The sequence below is a fragment of the Erinaceus europaeus genome, chromosome 15, assembly GCF_950295315.1.
Source record: "Erinaceus europaeus chromosome 15, mEriEur2.1, whole genome shotgun sequence".
NCBI lineage: Eukaryota > Metazoa > Chordata > Mammalia > Eulipotyphla > Erinaceidae > Erinaceus > Erinaceus europaeus.
This window is the reverse complement of record NC_080176.1, coordinates 77172320-77194696: the sequence shown is the minus strand read 5'-3', so window position 1 is coordinate 77194696 and position 22377 is coordinate 77172320. Positions and strand designations below refer to the sequence as shown.

General features: G+C 39.4%; 1 protein-coding gene across 2 annotated transcripts in view; it reads left to right on the top strand.

Annotated features, from left to right (window-relative positions):
* The window catches only part of PIGN (phosphatidylinositol glycan anchor biosynthesis class N), a 127905-nt gene that overhangs the window by 60796 nt on the left and 44732 nt on the right, over positions 1–22377 (top strand). For both annotated transcript variants that reach the window (XM_007524199.3, XM_060173963.1), the window contains exons 15-21: positions 3571–3710; positions 8392–8491; positions 8597–8689; positions 10321–10412; positions 12584–12689; positions 15472–15580; positions 20951–21053. In XM_007524199.3, the coding sequence (XP_007524261.1) occupies positions 3571–3710; positions 8392–8491; positions 8597–8689; positions 10321–10412; positions 12584–12689; positions 15472–15580; positions 20951–21053 (743 nt within the window). The remainder of the gene's footprint in view (positions 1–3570; positions 3711–8391; positions 8492–8596; positions 8690–10320; positions 10413–12583; positions 12690–15471; positions 15581–20950; positions 21054–22377) is intronic.

The following is a 22377-nucleotide window of genomic DNA, read 5'->3' as shown; positions in this document are numbered from 1 at the left end:
GCTGCCACTCCTTGCCATATGAATAATGCAGCTGGGAACATAGGGCACATATACCCCTCCCAGTTGGGAAGCACTGGAATTTAACTCGGGTCTGGTTTCAAAGTTTTTGTCAATTTTGCCTGTCAGTGTTCCCTATATTGTAGAGCCTATGTCTCCTTTATCACCATTACAAGAAGGTATTCAGACAATATTCTTTGTTTTCTATAATGTAATTTGTGATCCAGGAAGATAACTCAGACAAAGCACAGGACTTGCACGCATGAGACCCTAAAGCCCCAGGTTCACATCCTGGCACATTATCTGCCAGAGGTGAAGGGTATTCTGGCCTTTCTCTCTTTTGCCTTTTCATTTATTTTTTAAAGGATTATTTAGTTATTTACTTTTGCTACTGGGGTTATTGCTAGTGCTTGCATGATTCCACCTTTCTCAGTGGTGATTTTTCTTTCCTCTTGGCAGAGGGTGAGAGGGAGGAAGGGAGAGAGAGAGAGAAGGAAGGAGAAATACCCACAGCACTGTTGCACCACTTGTATATCTTTCCCCCTGCAGGTGGGGACTGAGGCCTGGAAGCCACATGTATGTGTCATGTATGTGGTCTAGCAGGTGAGCTATCACCCAGCTTTGATTTATTTTATTTATGCACATGACAGAGAGAATTCCTTATGGGAGACAGAGAAGGCCGAGCAGCACTCTGGTTCACGCAGTGCTGGCCTCAGGCATGTATAGCCAGAGCTCTGCTGAGCTGTTCCTCCTCGCCAATAAATAACTGCCATTTGCCATGACTCCTCTTAATTGAGCTCAGAATTTAACTTCCACAATGCATTTTTCCTTTGCTCTTGCTGGTTTGTGCATCTTTTGCTTTAGAAGGAAGGGTTCTTACTTGGCCGCATGCCTTCTCTTGTTCTGTCACCTGGTTAAATCTCCAAATCATAACTCCTTTGAACCCAGGTCCCTGCACCTTGTAACGTGTGTGCTCAACTGGGTGTGCAACCAAGTTTAACCAGAGCTCCAAGTTCTAGCTCCACCTGGGTGGTTTAAACTCCTTGAGGGCCAGCACCTACTGCAGAGCACAGGATACAATGTATGGCTTGAATGAAGAGGTGGTCTCACAGCATGACTTGTTATCATCATGCATAATTGTGGGGAGTGGTGTGTGTGTGTGTGTGTGTGTGTGTGTGTGTGTGTGTGTGTGTGTGTGTGTGTGTGAGAGAGAGAGAGGGGGGGGGGCTTAGTTTATGACGAAGAAGAAAATGGCTTTCACTTTTGTTAGGTAACATCCTTTCAATTTTCACTTCAGCCAAGTCATCATCTTTTCCTTAGGTTTTAGCTCGCTGCAGGTAGATGTCATTTGTAATCTCTGTTCTGGATGTATTAGAGGATTAGGTCATTAGGCCATGCTATACTAACTCTAGAAAATCCTTTGAGGGCTGTTTAGGTGCTCTTAAGCTTATGCTATTATTTTACTATTATTGAAGTGATGTGAAACCTGTTCTCTCCTTCTTTCTCTGTCTGTCTGTCTGCCTCTCTTTAGTTTGTTATTGCTGCAATTTGGTGCGGACACCATCTGCCCATATCTGTGTGCCGTTGGCCATTTTTTCTCCCATCCTTTTGCTCTGGAGCTGTTTCCAATGCAGCTGATAGGTTTCTATAGTGACCTCTGGGACTTAGCAGAGAAATAGAGGAGAGCATAAAAGTAAAGATAATAAAGACAGCCATTTGTTTCCTAAGCAATATTAATACTCCAGACATCTTGTTGAACTCATTATGTATAATGCCATTTACAGGTTACTAACCTTGGTAAGTAGGTGTGGTATTAATTGTCCACATTTTAAAAGTGAATTGAAATGAAGTCTCAAGAGTTTTGTTTCTTTGGGGGCTGAGTGTTGAGCGCACACATTACAGTGCACAAAGACCTGGGTTCAAGCCCTCAGTCTCCACCTGCAAGAGGAAAGCTTCACGAGTGGTGAAGCAGGGCTGAGGGTGTCTCTCTGTCTCTCTCTCTATTACCCCCTTCCCTCTCAATTTATGGTTGTCTCTGTCCAATAAGTAAACATACTTTTTTTTAAAAAAAGAATTTTGCTTCTTATACAGTGCGGCAGAGCCTGGATTTGTTGTTGTTTTTTTTTTTTAATAATTTATTTCTTTATTGGGGAATTAATGTTTTACATTCAACAGTAAATACAATAGTTTGTACATGCATAACATTCCCCAGATTCCCATTTAACAATACAACCCCCACTATGTCATTCATCGTCTTTCATGGACCTTCATCATCTTTCAGAGCCTGGATTTGAATACTCATCTATGTGGCTTCAAACTCTTGATCCCAACACCGTGTTTCACGTCATCTTCCTTCTCTCAACTTTACCCTCATCTTTCCTTGTTTCTCACTTCCTTTCTAGTGACTTTTGATGCCAGTAGGGAGGAATTATAAAGAGGAGGAAGAAAAAAAATAATATTTCTTCCCTTAATTCCCTTATTACAGAAAGTACTTTTTAATTTTCACTTTATTTGGCTTTATCTAGCCAAAGGGAGGAGAGAGGGAATGAAAGAGGGGAGAGGGAGAGAGAGAACAAGATGACTGCCCATTCTTCCTCCGCTCCCAGTGTTTTCTCGTGTGCTGGTCTGAGTCACAGCTTTTCTTATGCCCTCTCCCCAGTTCCTGAGAATTTTGTCCCTGACCCAGACATAGACTGTCCTGGCCCAGAGCACCCACAGATCGTGGAGAACACAGTGGTGACTGCCATTCTTGTTTGGCAGGTGGTCGGGAAGAGCAGACATGACTGAATGAGCCTACTGTGGCTGGGCAATGAAGAGAGGTGCGTGGGCTGCATGTCAAGTCGGAATCCGGATAGATGGAAGCATTGTTCCACATGAGGATTAGGTCCCACAGTTTACTGAGGATTAAACAGGCTTTTATGAACCAGTCAGAGGACTCAATCAATATTTATAAATTGTTACCAAGGAGAAATATGTTCAGTGTTCCAGACAGTTTCCTTGCAAACTTTAGCACAAGAGTCACTTTTCAATTGAGACTTATCTGACTGCAAAAATTCCAAATGTTTGGGGTTGGTTGGTGGCACACATGTTGTCATGCTTGAGGCCCCAGGTTCAAGTCCCTTACCTGCTGGGGATATGCTTCACAAGCAGCAGAACAGTACTGTAGGTGTTTCTCTTCTCTTTTCCTCTCCCCTTCTTCCCTCTCTCTCATCCTCTATCAAAGGATAAGGGGAAGAAGAAGGAGGAAGAGAGGAAGGAGGAAGAGGAGGAGGAGAAGGAGAAGGAGCAGGGCAGGAGAAGCCATACAATCATCGTCCAGGCACTAAGCCCCAGTGATAACCCTGGTAGAAAAAAAAAATGAAGACAAAACCCCCAAATGATCCCATATATGTTTCTTATATGTGGTTCTCCAAGGGCAGATTGTTTTCAAATGCAATTTTTAAATTAATCTAATTGTAGGATCGCCAAAAGCAAGTAATATTTTTTCTTCACTTTATAAGATATCTTAAAAAAAAAAAAACCCGTTAACTAGGATGGCTTTATAAATATTGCAATGTTTTACTTGATTTTCAGAAACCAAATCATCTCCTGACATGTACTTTTGTAGCTGTTGGCATTGCAATAGCATTTTTCCTGCTGATTCAGTCCTGTCCCTGGACTTACTACGTGTACTGTCTGTTGCCGGTGCCAATATGGCATGCGCTTCTGAGCGAGTAAGTAAAGCATCTTCTTGTCTTGCTTTTCCCCTCATTGCCATTTAAATTTCTATTTAGAATGTGCTCAGTTGTTTGTAAGTATCAAAGATACTTAGACCACCTTCAAATTGCCAAACCCTTTCTCTTTATAAAAGAAAAATGTTGGGAGTCAGGCGATAGCACAGCGAAGCACAGTCAAGCAATAGCACACCTACAGGCACAGGTGGCGCAAAGCGCAAGGACCGGAGGAATGATCCTGGTTTGAGGCCCCGGCTCCCCACCTGAGGGGAGTCGCTTCACAGGCAGTGAAGCAGTTCTACAGGTGTCTGTCTTTCTCTCCTCCTCTCTGTCTTCCCCTCCTGTCTCCATTTCTCTCTGTCCTATCCAACAACGATATCAATAACAACAATAATAACTACAACAATAAAACAAGGGCAACAAAAGGGTATAAATAAATATTAAAAAATAAATAAATAAATAAACATTTTTCAAAAAGGCAAAATGTTGCACGAGCACCTCTTGTTTTTACCTTTCTCTTTTATCTTCATCTTTATTGCTTTGAGGTAGCATTGGCTTTGTGCCTTTCTTTGTGTATCTCTAATAGGGAAGCCCCGGAATCAAGTAAAATCATCTGTTTTTTAAAAAATATTTATTTATGGGAGTCGGGTGGTAGCACAGCGGGTTAAGCGCAGGTGGCACGAAGCACAAGGACCGGCGTAAGGATCCCGGTTCGAGCAATCGGCTCCCCACCTGCAGGGGAGTCGCTTCACAGGCAGTGAAGCAGGTCTGCAGGTGTCTGTCTTTCTCTCCCCCTCTCTGTCTTCCCATCCTCTTTCCATTTCTCTCTGTCCTGTCCAACAACGATGACATCAATAACAACAACTACAACAATAAAGCAACAAGGGCAACAAGAGGGAATAAATAAATAATAAATAAAAAATTATTTATTCCCTTTTGTCGCCCTTTTTATTGTTATAGTTATTATTGTTGTTGTTGTTGTTGTTGGATAGGACAGAAAGAAATGGAGAGAGGAGGGGAAGATGGAGAGGGGGAGAGAAAGATAGACACCTGCAGACCTGCTTCACTGCTTGTGAAGCGACTCTCCTGCAGGTGAGGAGATGGGGCCTTGGACCGGGATCCTTACTCCGATCCTTATGCTTTGTGCCACCTGTGCTTAACCGGCTATGCTACTGCCCGACTCCCAAGTAAAATCATCTTTATTGGACTGTTCCAGGAGTGATCTATGCTTTATCTTGCACAATCATCTTAGCTTCCAGTGTATTTTAAAGTCTCACCAAGAAACATGGGGAGATGAGAGGCCCTACCTGTGTGTCAACAACTGTACTGTAAACCATTAAAGCAGGAGAAAAAAAGATACTTCCATGTTTTCTTCTCAGACACTTGGGTCCATCTTTCCCCTAGCTATTATGTAAACCTAAGTAAATGAAACTTTGCACTTAAGTCAAACCTGCAGAGATAAGTGGATATTACTCATGTTTGCTGTGCTTATCCCTCTCAGTGGATTCTTTCCATTATGTGGAGCGGGAGAGGTGAATGAACTGTCCAGAGAGTTTCAAACACTTTACAGAGAACACTAAAACTCGTGCTGGCTCAAGCACTGAAACTCGTGCAGGCAGCAAGCATGACACTGCCAATTGTGCTGATAACTGTATTTGCACCAGTCCTCTGTCACTGAGACTTAGTCCTGGACGTGTAAGCATCCCTGAGGAAAAACAGTGGTAGATAGAATGAGAACTCCAAGTGAGGGGGTAGTTTCAGGACTGACCGGCATGTGTATCATGACATGAGATGAAGTGGATTTTTACTCAAAGTTTTGTGAATTCCAGTGTTAGCCACTTCCTTGGTCCTTCCCTTAAGAACATCATACATAGTTGGCAGAGGACCTAGTTGGGGTTGTATTGTTATGCAGAATACTGGGAAATATCATGCATGTATAAACTATTGTATTTACTGTCGACTGTAAAACATTAATCCCCTAATTAAAAAAAAAAGAACAGCATACATAAAAACCTCTGGTGCCAGGATGTCTGCATTATCTCTCTCTCTCTTTCCCTCTCCTTCTCTCTCTCTGAATAAGGGAGCCGCCTGCCTGGTGTGATGATATCATTTGTGTTTGAGGCCCCAATTCCACCCCCAAAAGAAATCTTAGTAACTATGAAGATGAGATAAATGTTTAAACTTTAAGGGAAAGTGTGATTTTGAAAGTATGTCATGTTCTATCTTTATCTTCTTGAGAGATGGCATACAAAATAAAAGATAAAAACACTTTTCTTCTTGAAAAATCTTCTAAAGGGTTTAATGAAGTCATCTCTTGTTTCTGCATTCTTGCTCACTGTTGAGAACAAAAGGAATATTTGTTATTTTTGGACTGGTGTTGGCTTTCCTTCCCTCCATGGCACCTGAACAGATCTGATGCCATTGAGTAACCATTGTTCTCAATCAGACAAAGATCCGAAGCCCAACGATAGCAGCCTTTTAAAATGACCTGCTTAACAATGCACTACAAAGACTAAAGTTTTTTTCCCAGTGATGAAATATAAAAAGTACTCAAGTATGTAATACATTTTTAATGGCTATAAATACACATTTAATTGTAATTAGTTACAATTAATGACACCTTAAATTAGGTTTGGAAAGGTTATTTAGCTCAATGAAAAAGTGCAGTTAAGATTTTTCTTAAGCAGGTAGGGAAATATCTCAACTGGTAAAGCATCAGATTTGCATGCCTGAGGTTCCCGGTTCAATTCCAAGTGCTGCATGTGCCAAAGTGGTGTTTTGGCTGTTCTCTCTCTTTTTCTCTCATACTCTCTCTCCCCCTCCCTCTCTATCATACGAAACTCTCTCATATGCGATCAATAAAACAAATTTTCCCCAACATGCTTGATTATACTGCTCCAGGTCACTCTTTTACTGAGAGAGAGAGAGAGAGAGAGAGCAAAGAAGAGAGGAGAAGACACCGCAGCACCACAGCTTCCTCCAGTCCTATGACACCTCCCATGTGGTGCCGGGATTAGAACTCGGGTAGTGTACATAGCAAGGCACATAGCCCACTCAGGAAGCTATTTCTCTGGTTCTAGAAGTCACATTTTTATACAATTGAACATTTAAACTCACAGGAAAATTCTGAGAGAATAAACAGGATCTAAAGCTAAAAAACAGAAACAAAACCCAAATTTCCCTTTTTAATTAGTGCCATAACAGTGATTTACAAAATTATAATATAGTAGGAGTATAATTCTATACCATTCCCACTGTGTTCTGTGCCCCCATTCCCCCCCCCCCCCCGCCCCAGCGTAAACCACCTTTGTTCTCCCAAGGTAACAGATATGAGTTGATACATTATACATATACACATATATATACATATACACATATAAGTATATATGTATTTTTTTCCCATTTTTATTCACTTCTATGGCCCTGCCTTCACTTCCTTTCAAAGCTATACCTACATCCCCTATGACTTCCTAGTGTCCTTTATTTTTCCTCTACCTTCTCAGATAAGAGAAACCATGCCTGACTTCCGCTAATGTTTTTCAGATTTTCTTCACTCTCAGTGATGGTATAAAAGCAAAGATTCTTGATGACAAACATTCTAGGTTCTAGTGGAGCTGGGGTTCAGAGCTCTCTGGTCATCTTCCCCTAACATTTCCCCGCTCTGGAAGTATTGCCCCAAATCCTTTTTTGAGTGCAGAGGTGGGAGTTCTGGCTTCTATCATTGCTTCTCTGTTTGACATGGGCATTGACAGGTCAAACCATACTCCCATCTTGTTTCTGTCTTTCCCTAGTAGGGTAAGGGCTCTGGAGAGGTGAGGTTCCAGGACACGTTAGTGAGGTTTTCTGTCTAGGGAAGGCAGGATGGAATCATAGTTCCTCCACAACTTGGTGGCTGAAAGGTGGTAAGATAGAAAGCAGGATAAAATGTTAATAAACAGGAAACAAAGAGTAGGAATACAGTGAATGAGAGTAGGGACCCTATGGTGAAAAGAATCTAGAGTGTCTTAAGATTTTCTGAGGGGGCCAGCTGGTGGTGCACCTGGTTGAGTGCACATGTTAGAGTGCGCAAGGACCTGGGGGTTCAAGCCCCTGGTTCCCACCCACAGGGGGAAAGCTTCATGAGTGGAAACTCAGGTCTGCCAGTGTCTCTCTGTCTCTCTCTATCTCTCTGTCCCCTCTTGATTTCTGGCTGTCTCTATTTAATAAATGAAGATAATAAAAAATTAAAAAAATATTTTATGTATCTTGATCCTGAAAAAAGTCTACCTTTATTTCATTAAAATAATTGCAATTTCAATCTATTTGAAGATTAGTCTTGGTGAATTAAAATTTTCCACATTTTAATTGTCTGTTATATTTGATTTAGTATCTGTATTTGTGTGTACCCAATATTTTAGTAAGATCACGCACAGCTTGTTTATTGTCATACATTTTTTAAAGCAAACTTTTGTAATCATTATCAAATTAATTCAGGAATTACATTATTTCCTAATGTTCCCTTAGATTTTTAAATAGCATTTAAATAAGTGCAGTCATTAAGTTCATTTATGATTGTCTTCGTCTTTGAATAATTTGTGACGTCAAAAGTCTATGATTTCAAATTCTTTGCAGTCTTAATGTTTTGTTATGTATAAGTCAATATAGAGTCTATAATTTTTTAATAAATAATCCTGTTAAACAGATTTCCAGTGATTGAGGACCTTGTCAAGTCTCTGCTGACCTTTCCCCCTGGTCAATTTATTGGAAGCCTGTTAGTCTTTGGTCTGGGACTTGAAATACTAGTAAGTCATTTACCCCATTATGGCATTTTTCAGATCCCTCTCATATATGTCTAACTCCTTTTAAATGACCTCATTTTTCATTTCTTCTTTGGTATGTGTTGCTAGGTTCTCAGTTTTTTCTACCGCTATATGCTTACAGCTGGACTTACAGCATTTGCGGGCTGGCCATTCGTCACTCAGCTGTGGACTCGAGCAAAGGTATAAGTACTTACCTCGCCATTGGGACAGATCAGTAGCTACTTTGTTTGGGGATGTCTTTAGTGCAGGCAAGTGTTGATTTTTAAAGAAATGGGTAGGATGTGCCCTTACATAAAGAACCTAGTCCTTTTTTGTTTTGACTAGAAGACTGAGATTTTAGCAATTCACATAGACTGTCATAACAGAGTGGTTGTGTGGTGATAACTGAAATAATGTGCTCTTTCCTGAAGAACTTCCACACTCCAGTAGCTTCACATGTGATGAAGCAGCCCAGGAACTGTCCAGAGCGGTGCAGAATATTAGACAACACTCTGAAGTTGAGAAAGACAACTTGCTACTCTTATGAGTGCATCTGAGCTCTCTTTCTCTCTTTCCCCCCCGCCCCCCTGGAGCAGACAATATACATGATGGATTATTTTCAAATAGAATGGCTCCAGATTTTCTTCTTTTACCTAGGTAGGGAATCACAATGTACTTCTACAAAGAATACACTTGTGTTTCCACTTTGATGTTTTTTGATAAAGGTAACAGGAAAACCTAAACATTTTCCCCTTACATGAGAACTTATCAGTTATCTAGTTGGTAAGATTATTGATAAATATTTGTATTTGTTTCCCTTCTAGGCTTAGTTAAATTGATTATAATTGAAGGCCAGTTTTTTTTTTTTAAATATGGGCACAGTAGATAAATGGCATGACATAAAGTCAGCAAAGCAGTTTATTTGGCCCAGGCTTAATCTGGACGATTTCACTTACTGGCATAACCCTGATATTACTTAGACTGTAGCATCTCTGAGTTCTGTTTCTTCTGAAATATTGTGAAGAGTACAGCAAGCCTCATGAGGTTATTAAATGAGGTGAATTCAATGTGATAATATTCATATTTCCTGCATACTCTGTACCAGGACTTTCACAAATCAGGGCTGTATTTAAAGAAAACTCATCCAAGGTTTTTGCACATTCCTTTTAATTTCATAGCCATGTTATCTGCAGAACACTGAAGACAGTTTTTTTTAAGTAGTGATTTAATACTGGTTTACAAAATTGTAAGACAATAGGGATATATCCATACAGTTCCCACCACCAGAGTTCTGTGTCCCCAACCCCTCCACTGGAAACTGCAGTAGTTCCCCAAGGTCACCAATATAGGCTGATTCTATAACTTTCTATCTTTCTCTCTCTGTCTCTTTCTCTCTCTCATAGATATCTCTCTCCCCTGTTTTTTCTACAGTCTTGCCTTCACCTCCTTTCTAAATCACCCCTACACCTATTACTATTTCTTTCCTTTTTTCCTTTTCTCTGTCAGATAAGAGAAACTGTGCCTGGTTTCCTCTGTTGTTTTCCAGATCTGTTTCCCTTTTACTGATGGTATAAAAACAAGATTCTTGGTGTCAAATGCTTCAGGTCCTTGTGAAATAGGAGTACAGAGCCCTCTGGTGTCCTTCTACCCTTTGCCCCTCTGGGGAGATATGGACCAAGTTTCTTTCTGGGGTGCACATGGTGGGAGCTCTGGCTTCTGTAATTGCTTCTCCGCTGGATATAGACGTTGGCAGGTCAATCCATACCCTCAGCCCCCCGAAGACTGTCTCTTGTACCATGTTTGTATAAAGATAACTTTTCTCTCTATTGTAGAGCACCTCACTGAGTTGGACTTTGTTCTCTTTGCTCCTGGCAGTGTTTCCACTGATGCCTGTTGTAGGACGGAAGCCAGACATCTCTGTGGTGTATGAGCAATATCTCAACTTATTTTCTTTTCAATACAATTGTTTTTCTTAATAAGCATTATGAAATGTAAATTTATTTATTTATTTACTTTTAATGGAGGACTATTTTACAGTTGACAATAAATATAGTAGTTTATACATGCATAATATTTCCCAGTTTTCCACGTAACAATACAACCCCCACTAGGTCCTCTGCCATCATGTTCCAGGACCTGAAACTCGCCCCCCTACCCACCCCAGAGTCTTTTTACTTTAGTGCAATACACCAACTCCAGTCCAAGTTATGCTTGGTGTTTTGTCTTTTGATCTTGTTTATGAAATAAAAATTTAAATGCACATGAACAGACTGTAAGTTAAACTATGGATAGTTAGCCATTAGTCATAGTTTTGGCATTAAAACCCCCTAGAATCTTTACAAAAATTGAAATCATGCTTCTGGGTCTTTACAAAAATTGAAATCATGCCAAAATAATAGCTTAAAATACCTAAATAAATAAATAAAAGTCTAGAATGTTTGTATGTTGGGACTATCAGCCAAAGGTCTCATATGGAGAAATATTTTCTTGGTTTGGCAAGAAAGGTAAAAGTTCTTAATAGAATTTCTGTCTTTGCCTTTGAGCATGTCCAACATGAGAAATCTAATTGTATTTTTGCAAATTATATTGTTTCCTTAAATATTTCTTAGTTACAATTCTTCAGTGATTTAAGTTTATGTTGGTTTCCTAGTAGTTGTATTTACAGCTTTTTTTTTTTTTAACTCCTGGCTGCTGGAGAAATTTCTACTTCCCACTGATCTCACATATCACCCCCATCTTTCGAAAATTAGAACACTGAAAATGTGAAACATATAAGGACAAAATTCAAGGGAAAAAATGCATGTAACAGTTGTCACATCCCTGTTACTTCAGTTCTCCAAAAATAATTTTCCAATGAGTTAAAATACCAGTTTTTTTAAAGGGAAAATATAGAAGCAAATATATTGATTGTTCAGTTTTTTCTGGTAATCTACAGGGAATATGTAACTACTCCCTCCCTTTTGATTCTCAAGTAAATCTGAGAAGAATCAGAACAAAAATAGACAAGCATTTTCTTAGAACTTCCTTTGCATTCTCCTCAGCTCTGTCTTTTGCTCTTTATTATTTGTCTGAAACCAACTCCCTTTCTCTCAGTTGTTGTACTGCTGAGTTCCATATTCTACCCTCAATGCAATTTCAGCTGTTCTATCTTGTTCCAATATCTGGATGAAAGGAATCAAGGTCTACATTAGTACACCATTTCCTTGGCTTTTTTTTTTTTTTTTTTAATTCGGGAGCCATACTACCCCTAGTATTCTTGAAAGGTATCAATTGCTTTTCATTCCTGTGCAGATGCCTCACATGATTGCCACACTACCTTTCCTGATGTCAGCAACAGCTGAGGAAAGCACCCAGGCTCATGACAGAGAGGGGCAGCACATTATTTATTTATTTATTTTATATTTATTTGTATTTACTTTTCCCTTTTTGTTGCCTTTGTTTTTTTATTGTTGTTGTAGCTATTATTGTAGTTGATGTTGTTGTTGTTAGATAGGACAAAGAGAAATGGACAGAGGAAGGGAAGACAGGGGGAGAGAAAGATAGACACCTGCAGACCTGCTTCACAGCCTGTTAAGTGACTCCCCTACAGGTGGGGAGCTAGATCCTTCCTCTGGTCCTTGCGCTTTACGCTATGTGCGCTTAACCCACTGTGCTTCCTCCTGACTCCCAGCACGTTCTTTAGGCATAGTGGGTTATAGGTATAGATATTGCTGTATGATAAGTATGTGCTTTCACAGATACTAATGGCGCTGATTTAGCTGTCTTCCATATTGTTTTACATAAGTTTGCCCCAGGTCATGCTAAACAATATGGAAGTTGGTATGCATGAAAGTTTCAAAAATCAAATTATAGAGGTAGCACCTTATCTTAATTAAAAAAAATTACAAAGTTGCAAATAACCCCATCCCTGTAATTTCTTGATTCTAAGATTTTAATTCTGATTATGCCTGTATATTCATCTTGTTACTTTATCTTCATTAAGCCAAATGACTGGGAGATTCTACATTAGAATAAAACGTCTTAGTATTATCTAACACTATGTACTCAGTAAATATCTTGACAAAATTTGTAATTGTGAATTATATTTTAAACCAGAATGGGAGCAGGCTTGCTGGTTCTTCTTCTGTCCCTGTTTGTTGTGACATCATATATAAAAAGAAAAGATAATCTCGATGGAGAACTATTTTTGTATCTGCTACAGGTCAGTACTCATTTTCAACACTTCGTTATACTAATGATATACCAAGAATTACATTTGGGTTAAGTTTAACTGTGTTATTCTTAAAGTGTCACTGAGCTTATTCAGCTTGGTAGTTGAGAAGAAAGTTTATTGCTGAAGATATTATATACACACGTATTCTATAAAAGGTAGGACATAACACAGGGCTCAGCAGGAGACAGCTCAAAGATACTTAGAGAGCAGAGGATAAGAAGCTGTAACAGGCACCTTGTGTTGAGCAAAAAATGTTGAGCTGCAAATTCTGAATTTTGACCGAATTTCTGGTTGTCCTAGTTTGGATTAGGAAAAAGGAAGTTATTTGAAAGGAAAGCAGCCTCTGTGAATATATTTACCTGAGGAATAACTGGACTAAGAATTACACTTAACTCTGTTGCAGCAGAGACAAGGACTCAAGAGGGAAGACAGACGGGAGGGAACTGAGAGGCAGTGGGGAACCCAGAGCATGAAGGGAGAAGAAGACTGGTTGCCACAGGGAATGATGTGTGGACATCTATCACAAGGAGATAGGAAGCTGGACTCTTGTCGCAACTGTCTTGTAAAGCATTATTCCCTCCCTCCACCTCCAGTAAAGTGATTTACACTGTAGCTCTAGGGGAAAAAGACCTTAGGTGGTGTCCTAAGAGAAAATAAACCTCACCTCGGCTGCTGACTGGTGTGGTGAAAAGAACTTTGAACTTGATGCCTGAAAACTGTCAATTCCCAGTTATGCTGTGTGCTAGATGTGTGGTTCTCAGTCATGTAACTTCATTCTGTTTGTTTTTAGTCAGTAATAACCAACAGGGTTGTGAGAATTAGAGAATATATGTCACCTTCAGTCAAATGATTACTGTTTTTTTAAAGAGTGGAAAGCACTTTCTTTTGAACAACAACAAAAAATTAAAAAACACATCCAGAGCAATGGCAAAACCTTATGAGTCTGAAAAAAAAATTCTCACAACAAAGTGGGGATAATTGAAACTACTTCTGAAAACACTCTGAAATAAAAGTATTCAGTATTTAAATGTTGCTGATTCATTCCTGGAAAACAATAGGGGACATATAAAGAGAGAAGACATATTTTGTCAGAGATCCTGTCAGGCCATCAGAACATATCTCTTACTGTAAATCATAGACTGACTAGATTTGCAGGAAAGCCCATTTTAAGTCTGGCAGAATGCATCTGTACTAATGAATTGCTTCAGTGGAAGAAGATGTTATTTCTGAATCTGACTCTGTAAGAGCAGAGGGTGTCATGTTAAAATTCTGACAGACTTTGCTAGAAATTTTCCTGAGTGTAAGATAAATCTGTTTGGAAATTCCTGTTTGACATTGACTTTACTCTTCTGTGTTGATTACTATACCATATTTTTCACTGGCTGTGTACTACACATCTCTTCACATTTTAATGTATGAAACTTATCTAAAATCAGAATGTATCTCACCATGTAGAATGATCATAGGATGTATTTATAGCTTTATGGGTAGCGTGGCTTTCTTTTTAGTTTACTGAAAAGAACTTTCTTGGATTTTTTTTTTTTGGTCCCACCAGGGTTATTGCTAGGGTTCAATGCTAGCACTATGAATCCATCCTTCTGGTGGCCATTTTTCCTCTTTTCTTTTCATTAGATAAATAGAAATTGAGAGGGGAGAGGGAGACAGAGAAGGAGAGAGAGAGACACCTGTAGACTTGCTTCACTGGTCATGAAGCTTTTCTCTTGCAGGTGAGGATTGGGTGCTCAAACCTGAGGTTCTTGCACATGGTAATACGTGCTCTCATTCGGGTCAGCCACTGCCCAATCCTCTCTCTTGGATTTCTTTGTCTTATCATTGGTTACTTTATGTTGCATACCAGCACTAAAAATTGCACTACAAAAAATTATTTAACAATGGAAACACTGTACGAATATCAAGGAGTATAACAAACTAATTTTTAGAAAGAAAGAGGATGGGGGTAGATAGCATAATGGTTATGCAAACAGACTCTCATGCCTGAGACTCTGAAGTCCCAGGCTCAATCTCCTGCACCACACTAAACCAGAGCTGTGCAGTGCTCTGGTGTTTCACTCTGTGTCTTTCTCTTTCTGCATCTCTCTCAAAAATAAAATAAATAAATACTTTAAAAAAGGAAAAAAGAAAGAAGAGTAAATTATATGCATCTCTAGGGACTGGTGAGGAAAGGAGGTTGCAAATCTGGTCACTACCAGAGTTTACTTTGTTTCTAACCATAGTTTATTAAGTCACTACGTAAATAAGTTAATTAATTCACTAAATCAGGGGTGAAAAAATATCTTTGGAAGAGTCAGATTATAACTATTTTAGGTTTGTGGTTCATATGTGGTCCGATGTAAATGTTCAACGCTGCTATTGCAGTGTAAACGGAGCTGTAAACAACACATAAGCAAATGGAAGTGATTAGGCTCTGTTAAAACCAGTCTTTTCTAAACAGATGACCAGCCTACAAGTTAGAGCTTACCATATCTAGTTTACATATTTTCCCCAAAGACAGTTGCATTTCTAGTATTCCTTCTACCAGCCTACAGACATGTGTTGATGGATAAATGGGAAAAGCCATTGCTGAAAGACATTCAACCACAAACACTATCTGCCTTTGCTTAAAGTTCTCTTTGTCTTATCCACAGAAACTTACAAAGTTTCAACAACATTTTGGCTGCATTCCAATTACTCACGCACTTCTCTAAGTCTTTCTAGCATTAAACCTTTTCTCATCTTCTCTTTTATTTGCATGTTTTGCATCTGTTTTCAGATACTGAGCATCATGCTTTCCATGTACACCGTGTATAGCACGCACAGTAGTCTGCAGCGGAAACAAGGACTACCCCTTCTTAATCAGACCATTAGCTGGATCATATTAGGTAAGAGGTCAATCAAGCCAAACAAGGTGATTTTTCACTAAGTCCTGTTTGGAAAGTATTCATTTATTTTCTGTGCTGTTCTTTCTGGAAGAAATCATTTTTGTTGCAGTTAAATCATAATAACTAGATAACATTTCCATTGTCGGAATGTGACAAAATCAGAACTTTTCTGAGTGTTTGTGTTTTAATGAGAATTACTTGATAGAATATTTATGAACTGCTAATCAGGCTGTTTTTATTCACAGCTGATAAAAGTGTAAGTAATCCCAGAAGAGGGGTCTGTGAAGGGATTCTTAATGTTCAAATTTCACATCAATTTGTAGATTCTCAGTACTAACAGAAGGACTAGAAAATGGCTACATTTTTATCTGTATTTTCCTTGCTGAAAATAGCATGATTAGCTACTTCCTAACACACATAAGGGCAGGACACTTTTCAAAACACCCCTCTATAGTAATCACACTCAAGAATGCTGGAATGGGCGTCTAAATCAGATGTACTGCAAGGATTTTCCTTCCAAGGAGAAGACACAGAAGCTCTTTGTCATGATGGCTACAGAAATGATGGCTTTCAAGCCTATAAGGACCCTCCTTTTTTTCTTTAATCATTCATTTGTTCATTTGTTCACTCACCTATTTGTTATTTTTTTTACACTCAAGTTACTGTTTTTTCAAACATATATAGTTCATTATTGTTGATATATTGGCCCAAATAATTGATAACCTGTCCCAAAATTAGCCAAAACAAGCTCCCTAAAGATAGCTTGTAAATTCATAATTCTTCAAGTATTTTCTTACGTGAATGTTGTTCTTTTTGATGTGACCTTATAACTTATGTTCCCCTAATTTGTTTTAGCCCCACCCTCCACCCTTCCTCTTCCTTCTTGGAGGGCTGACTTCCTGTACCTTATGTTCCTGATCTCCACTTCCACCTTTGGCATCTTTCTTCCTGCAAGTGTTCCCCTCTGCTGAGTTGTTTTAGCTTGGTTTCTGCAGTCTTTATTTCTCCAAACATTGTTATGAATTTTACTACAATCTTGTTATGATTTTATTGGTGGGGAATAATGGTTTATAACACAGTTGTTGACACATAGGTATAGTTTCTCATCTCCCTCTGCTAGGTGTCTACAAAGCACTCACCCCCAACTTAGGTCCTTCTTCGTTGTCATGCACCCGGACCTCCCTCCTTCCACACAGAGTCCTTTGCTTTGGTGCAGTACACAACACCCAGTCCAAGTTTCACTTTATGTTTTCCCTTTCTCTCCTTGTTTCTTAAATTTCACGTATCAGTGATAACATCTCGTGTTTGTCTTCTTATCTCACAAACATGATGCCTTCAATTTTCATCCATGATGAGGTTAAGGAGATGACCTCATGATTTTTAACAAGATAACAATATATAGGTAGTTAGCAATACATATTTTATGTATACCACAATTTTCTTAGCCAATTGTCTGTCATTGGGCATCTGAGTTACTTCCAATTTCAGGCTACTACAAATTGTGCTGATATGAACATAGGTGTAATAGATTTCTTCAGATAGGTGTATTTGCTTCCTTTGGATATATCCCTAGGAAAAGAGATACAGGGCCATAGAGTAGGTTCATTTCCAGAGTTCTGAGATGTCTTAGACTGCTCTCCACAGGAGTTGGACCGATTTACATTCCTGCTAGCAGTGCAGGAGGATTCCTTTGCCCAACACCTCCACATTGCCATTTCTGCCCTTTCTTTTTTTTTATTTATTTATTTTTTATTTATTTTTTTATTGCTTTATTTCTGCCCTTTCTAATGTGCGGCATTCTCATAGCTGGCAAGTGGTATCTTGTTGTTGTCTTATTTGCATTTCTCTCACTGTCAGTAACTTTGAGCATTTTTCATTTGTTTATTGGCCTTCTAGATCTGTTCTTTGTTGAAGATTCTGCTCATGTTCTCTCCCCATTTTGCATTTAAAAAAAATCTTTGGGAGCCGGTGGTGGCGCACCTGGTTGAGTGATATGTTACAGTGTGAAAGGATCAGGGTTCGAGCCCCTGGCCCCCACCTGCAGGGGGAAAGCTTTTCGAGTGGTGAAGCAGGGCTGCAGGTGTCTCTCTGTATGCTCCTTCCCTCTCAATTTCTGGCTGTTCCTATCCAATAAATAAAGATAATAATAATAAAAAATTTTTTTAATCTATTTTAGTCTTAGCACTTTGATATTGGGGATGCAAAGACCATCTTCCATTCTGTAGGGAGTCTCTCTGTTTGGGTGGTAGTTTCTTTTTCTGTGCAAAAATGTTTTCAATTTGATGTAGACCCATTGGTTTGTTTTTGTTTTTTGCTTTCCTTGCAGTTGAATTTGAGTCTGCAAAAATGTTTTTAAAACTTAGATCAAAAAGGGTCCTGCGAGTGTTTTTCTCTAGGTATCTGATGTTTCTGATCTAGGATCCAAATATTTGATCCATTGGAAATTTACTTTTGTACCTAGTAAAATGTAGTGGTCCAGTCTCATTCATCTGCATGTTTCAACCCAATTTTCCCACCATTAGTTGAATAGACACTTCATTCTTTATGTAATGTTTTGGACCCCCTTATGTGTATAAATGTCTGTAGATATGGGAAGAACTGGGCATATATTTTAAATAAGACGTTGATTCCTTGGGATTAACAGTTAAGTATGAAAGAATGCCTACCAAAGAAGAGGTGAAGAAGATGACTTCATTCTTAATAGCTGAGTAATATTCCATTGTGTTTATATACCACAGCTTTCTTAGACTCTTATCTACTGTTGGGCACCTAGGTTGCTTCTAAGTTTAGGTTATTAAGTTGATGCTATGAGCATAGGTGTACACAGATCTCTTTGGATGGTTGTGTTTGTTTCCTTAGGGAACTGAAGAAATCACGTTAAGTGAGATAAGCCAAAAAGACAAAGATGATTGTGGGATGATCTTATTCATGGGCAGAACTTTGGAACCAAAAACAGAAAGGAGAAACACAAAGTAAAAATTGAAGTAGCTTGGTGTATTGCACCAAAGCAAAGGACTCTGGGGAAGAAGGGCTGGAGGTGGGGGGGTGGGGGGTGCACTATGGTGTCCTGGTAAATGATGGTGGAAAAGGAACTAAGTTGTAGGTCAAAGTGTTTTGCTGACTCCTATTATGGCAAGATGAAAAATTGTACCCAGTGTGTCAATAACTATTCTGTAAACCATCATCCCCCTCCAATTAAAAAAAAATTAAAGAATGCCTATCAAATGGTTTAAGACATGAAATAGTAGGGGGCCGGGTGGTGGTGTACCTGGTTGAGTGCACGTATTACAATGCTCAAGGATCCAGGTTCGAGCCCTGGTCCCCACCTGCAGGGAGAAAGCTTTGCAAGTGGTGAAGCAGGTCTGCAGGTGTCTCTCTGTCTCTCTGTCTCTCTCTCTATCACACCCTTCCCTCTTGATTTCTGGCTATCTCTTTTCAATAAATAAAAATGGTAATGAAAGACCTGAAATAGTTGACTCACAGGTGGTATTAAGTCGGTCTACATTATCTCTGGCTATCTCTTCAAAACACTAACCCACAATAGTCCAGTTCCTGTGGACTTGCTCTGTCAAAGCACTCTCCCTTTCAGATTATTTCTACACCATGAAATAATCTGACCATATCATCACTCAGAATGGGTACTCTTACTTTCTCTTTCATGTCTCATCAACCCTTTAAACAAAAATAAAACAAGACTAGAGAATAGTAAAAGGTTCTCACTTTAACTGGCTTTTAAAAGAAATATTTGACTGTTATTCCTTTGACCAGAAAGTAAGAGACAATTACTGAATGGTTTCACTTAAAAAAAAATGAAAAATTCAGTAAAAATAGCATCTTAGACCCTGAAACCGTCATGGTTACTAGAGGGAGAGAGAAAGAGAGATGGGAGAAATCGTTAGACAAGTTACTTTGATAGTGTGGTAACATTAGAAATTTGGTAGTGGTTACAGAGAGAAGCTGTACTGGAATTTTTATAGAGTTGTGAACCAATGTTATATCAATAAGATTTGTTAAATAAATAAAATGTTACTTCTTCCTCTTAAAATATGTGTCAGGTAATGATACTATTACTGGAACTATACATCCAAAAAGTCAGAAGCTGTTAATCTCAGGCTACTATAAACACAACTTGCATAGTCTTAAACCTTGGAGTGACTTGCCTGTTAATGAGATTGTAGTATTCACGGGTTAGTAGACGTTGACTAATGAGTAGGAGCTGGCTGTCATACAGCGCCTAGCAGAGTTCAGGCGTGGTGCTCAGGGAGTATTGTGGAGGTACAATTACATTTACACTTCACAACCATGTTTTTATATCGTTTCTGCTTGACTGATGGCAAGTTAGGATTTTACCCCAAATCCTCTGTTTCCTTACTTTGGTGTGCATCACTCCATTTGTGTTGCCATCCTAACTAGGGGGCTTAGAGCTAGGGAGATGAAGGTGACATGCATATTTCCATTCCAAAATAGAGATTTGGGGAAGGGCTACGTTCAGCTCCCCACATCACCACCATCTATCCTTCTCTCATTGAAGGTGCTCCTCTCCTGTCCCATGGGGGATAGATGGCTTCAGCTATGAAGACGACTGTTAGTCACGACAGGCCTCATACATGGTGAAGGGCATGACTCTCACCAGTGGCACCACTCTCAGTCTCTGCTCTGCAGTGGAAAAACTGGGCGGAGAGCAGTAGGAGAAACTGATTCCTGGGGACCAAGTTGTCTTTGAGCTAAATGCCTAATGCAGAGGAGAGCTGCTGAAGTCTTTCATAATATTTTTAGTAATCTCTATTAAAAATGACATTCATTTAAGAGCTCATATCATAGTGAATGAGGCTGAGTATAAATTAAGAAAATCTGGGGGCTGGGAGGTGACACACCCAGTTAAGCACACATAGGAGTAAGTGCAAGGACCTGCACAAGGATCCTGGTTTGAGCCCCTGGGACCCCATCTTCAGGGAGGACTGTTCACAAGTGGTGAAGCAGGTGTGCAAGTGTCTCTCTTTCCCTCTATCTCACCCTCCTCTCTCAATCCTCTCTCATTTTATATATATCCAGTAAAATGGGAAAAATGGCTGTCAGGAGTCGTGGGTTTGTAGTGCCAGCAACAAGCCCCAGCTGTAACCCTGGAGGCAAAAAAGAAAAAAGAAAAAAGAAAAAAGAAAAGAAAATCTGAGTTGAAATTGGTTTTAAAAGAGTGGCATATACTTTAATTAAAATGTGAGTTTCATATTTGTTACAAAAGTGATGTGGACACATACAGCCTTATTTGGAAACAGGCAGTAATGTTGTGAGAATAGCCTGCTGAGCCCTGCTAAACTCACGTAAGGCACAATGCGTCGCTCACACTGACACTCCCGTTTTCTCTTGTTGCAGCCTCTTCCTTCATCCTGCCACTTCTGAGTCCCACCATCCTCTTTGAGCGGTTGTTCAGCATACTCCTTTCCTTGATGTCCACCTACCTGCTTCTAAGCACAGGGTATAAAGTTTTGTTTGTTTTTTCAATTTAATTTCTGTCTCATTGTGAGAAAAGGGAGTGAGAGAGACCAGAGCATGACCCTGCCACTCCATATGGTACCAGGAATTGAACCCAGGAACACAGACCTGTAAAGCATGTGCTTTCCCTGATACCTAAAGTTTAAAGTCTTAAATAAACATGGTGACAATGAAATCTGTGAAGGGGAATAATGTGTGAATCTTAAAGAAAAATTGATACACATTTTCTACTCTGTAACGGTTTATGGCGAGCTGAAATCTTTATCTTCCTTTTCCTGTCTTGTGTTTCTGCTTATTTCCTAAAGTTGCAAAAATGTCACTTTACTACAGCAAATTATGAATTGGCAATAGTTTAGATAGAAATAGGACTTTGAAGCCTCAGGCATGAAAGTCATTTTTACACAACCATTATGCTACCTCCCCTGAACTATTTTTTCAAAATTTACTGTAATAAATTCCAAATAGCTCTTTGGCCCAGAAAACTTAAGAAATATTTTTTCCCAAAGTTAAAACATCCATTTTTATTTGAGATTTAAATTCTCATTTTTGTCCCCAAAAAGATAACAGTTAGTTTATGAAAGAGGGAGAGGACAGAGCACTTCTTTGCCCTATCTCGGGGCTACAAAGGATTGAACCCAGAGTCCTGTGCTCTACCCAGTGAGTCACCTCCCAGACTGATATTGTTGACATTTTTCTTTGAAAACAAAAGCTAGCAGGGTAATTTAGGAGTAATCTTAAAGCATTCTCTAGAATTTCATGGCAACAGGAATATAATCAATCTCTCAGTCTACTTTGAGAAAAAGAATTTTTCACTTGCTTTTGAATTTTTTTGCTTTTCATTTTATTTATTTTTATTTTTCCTCCAGGGTTATTGCTGGGACTCAGTGCTCGCACTATGAATCCACTGCTCCTGGAGGCCATTTTTTTCCTTTTGTTGCCTTTGTTATTTTATCGTTGTTGTTGTTGTTGTTGTTGCTGTTGTCACTGTTGTTGGATAGGACAGAGAGAAATCAAGAGAGGAGGTGAGACAAAGAGGGGGAGAGAAAGACAGACACCTGCTGACCTACTTCAACACTTGTGAAGTGACGCCCCTGCAGGTGGGGAACCGGGGGCTAGAACTGGGATCCTTACGCTGATCCTTGAGTTTTGCGCCATGTGCACTTAGCCCACTGCGCTACTGCCCAGTTCCTTGTTTTTTATTTTTATTGGTGAGATAGACCAGAGCAGTGCTTAGTTCTGGCATATGAAGCGCTCGCTCACTGAACTCTCTCCAGCTCTCTTATGAAGGTACTTATGAGTGTGAGAAA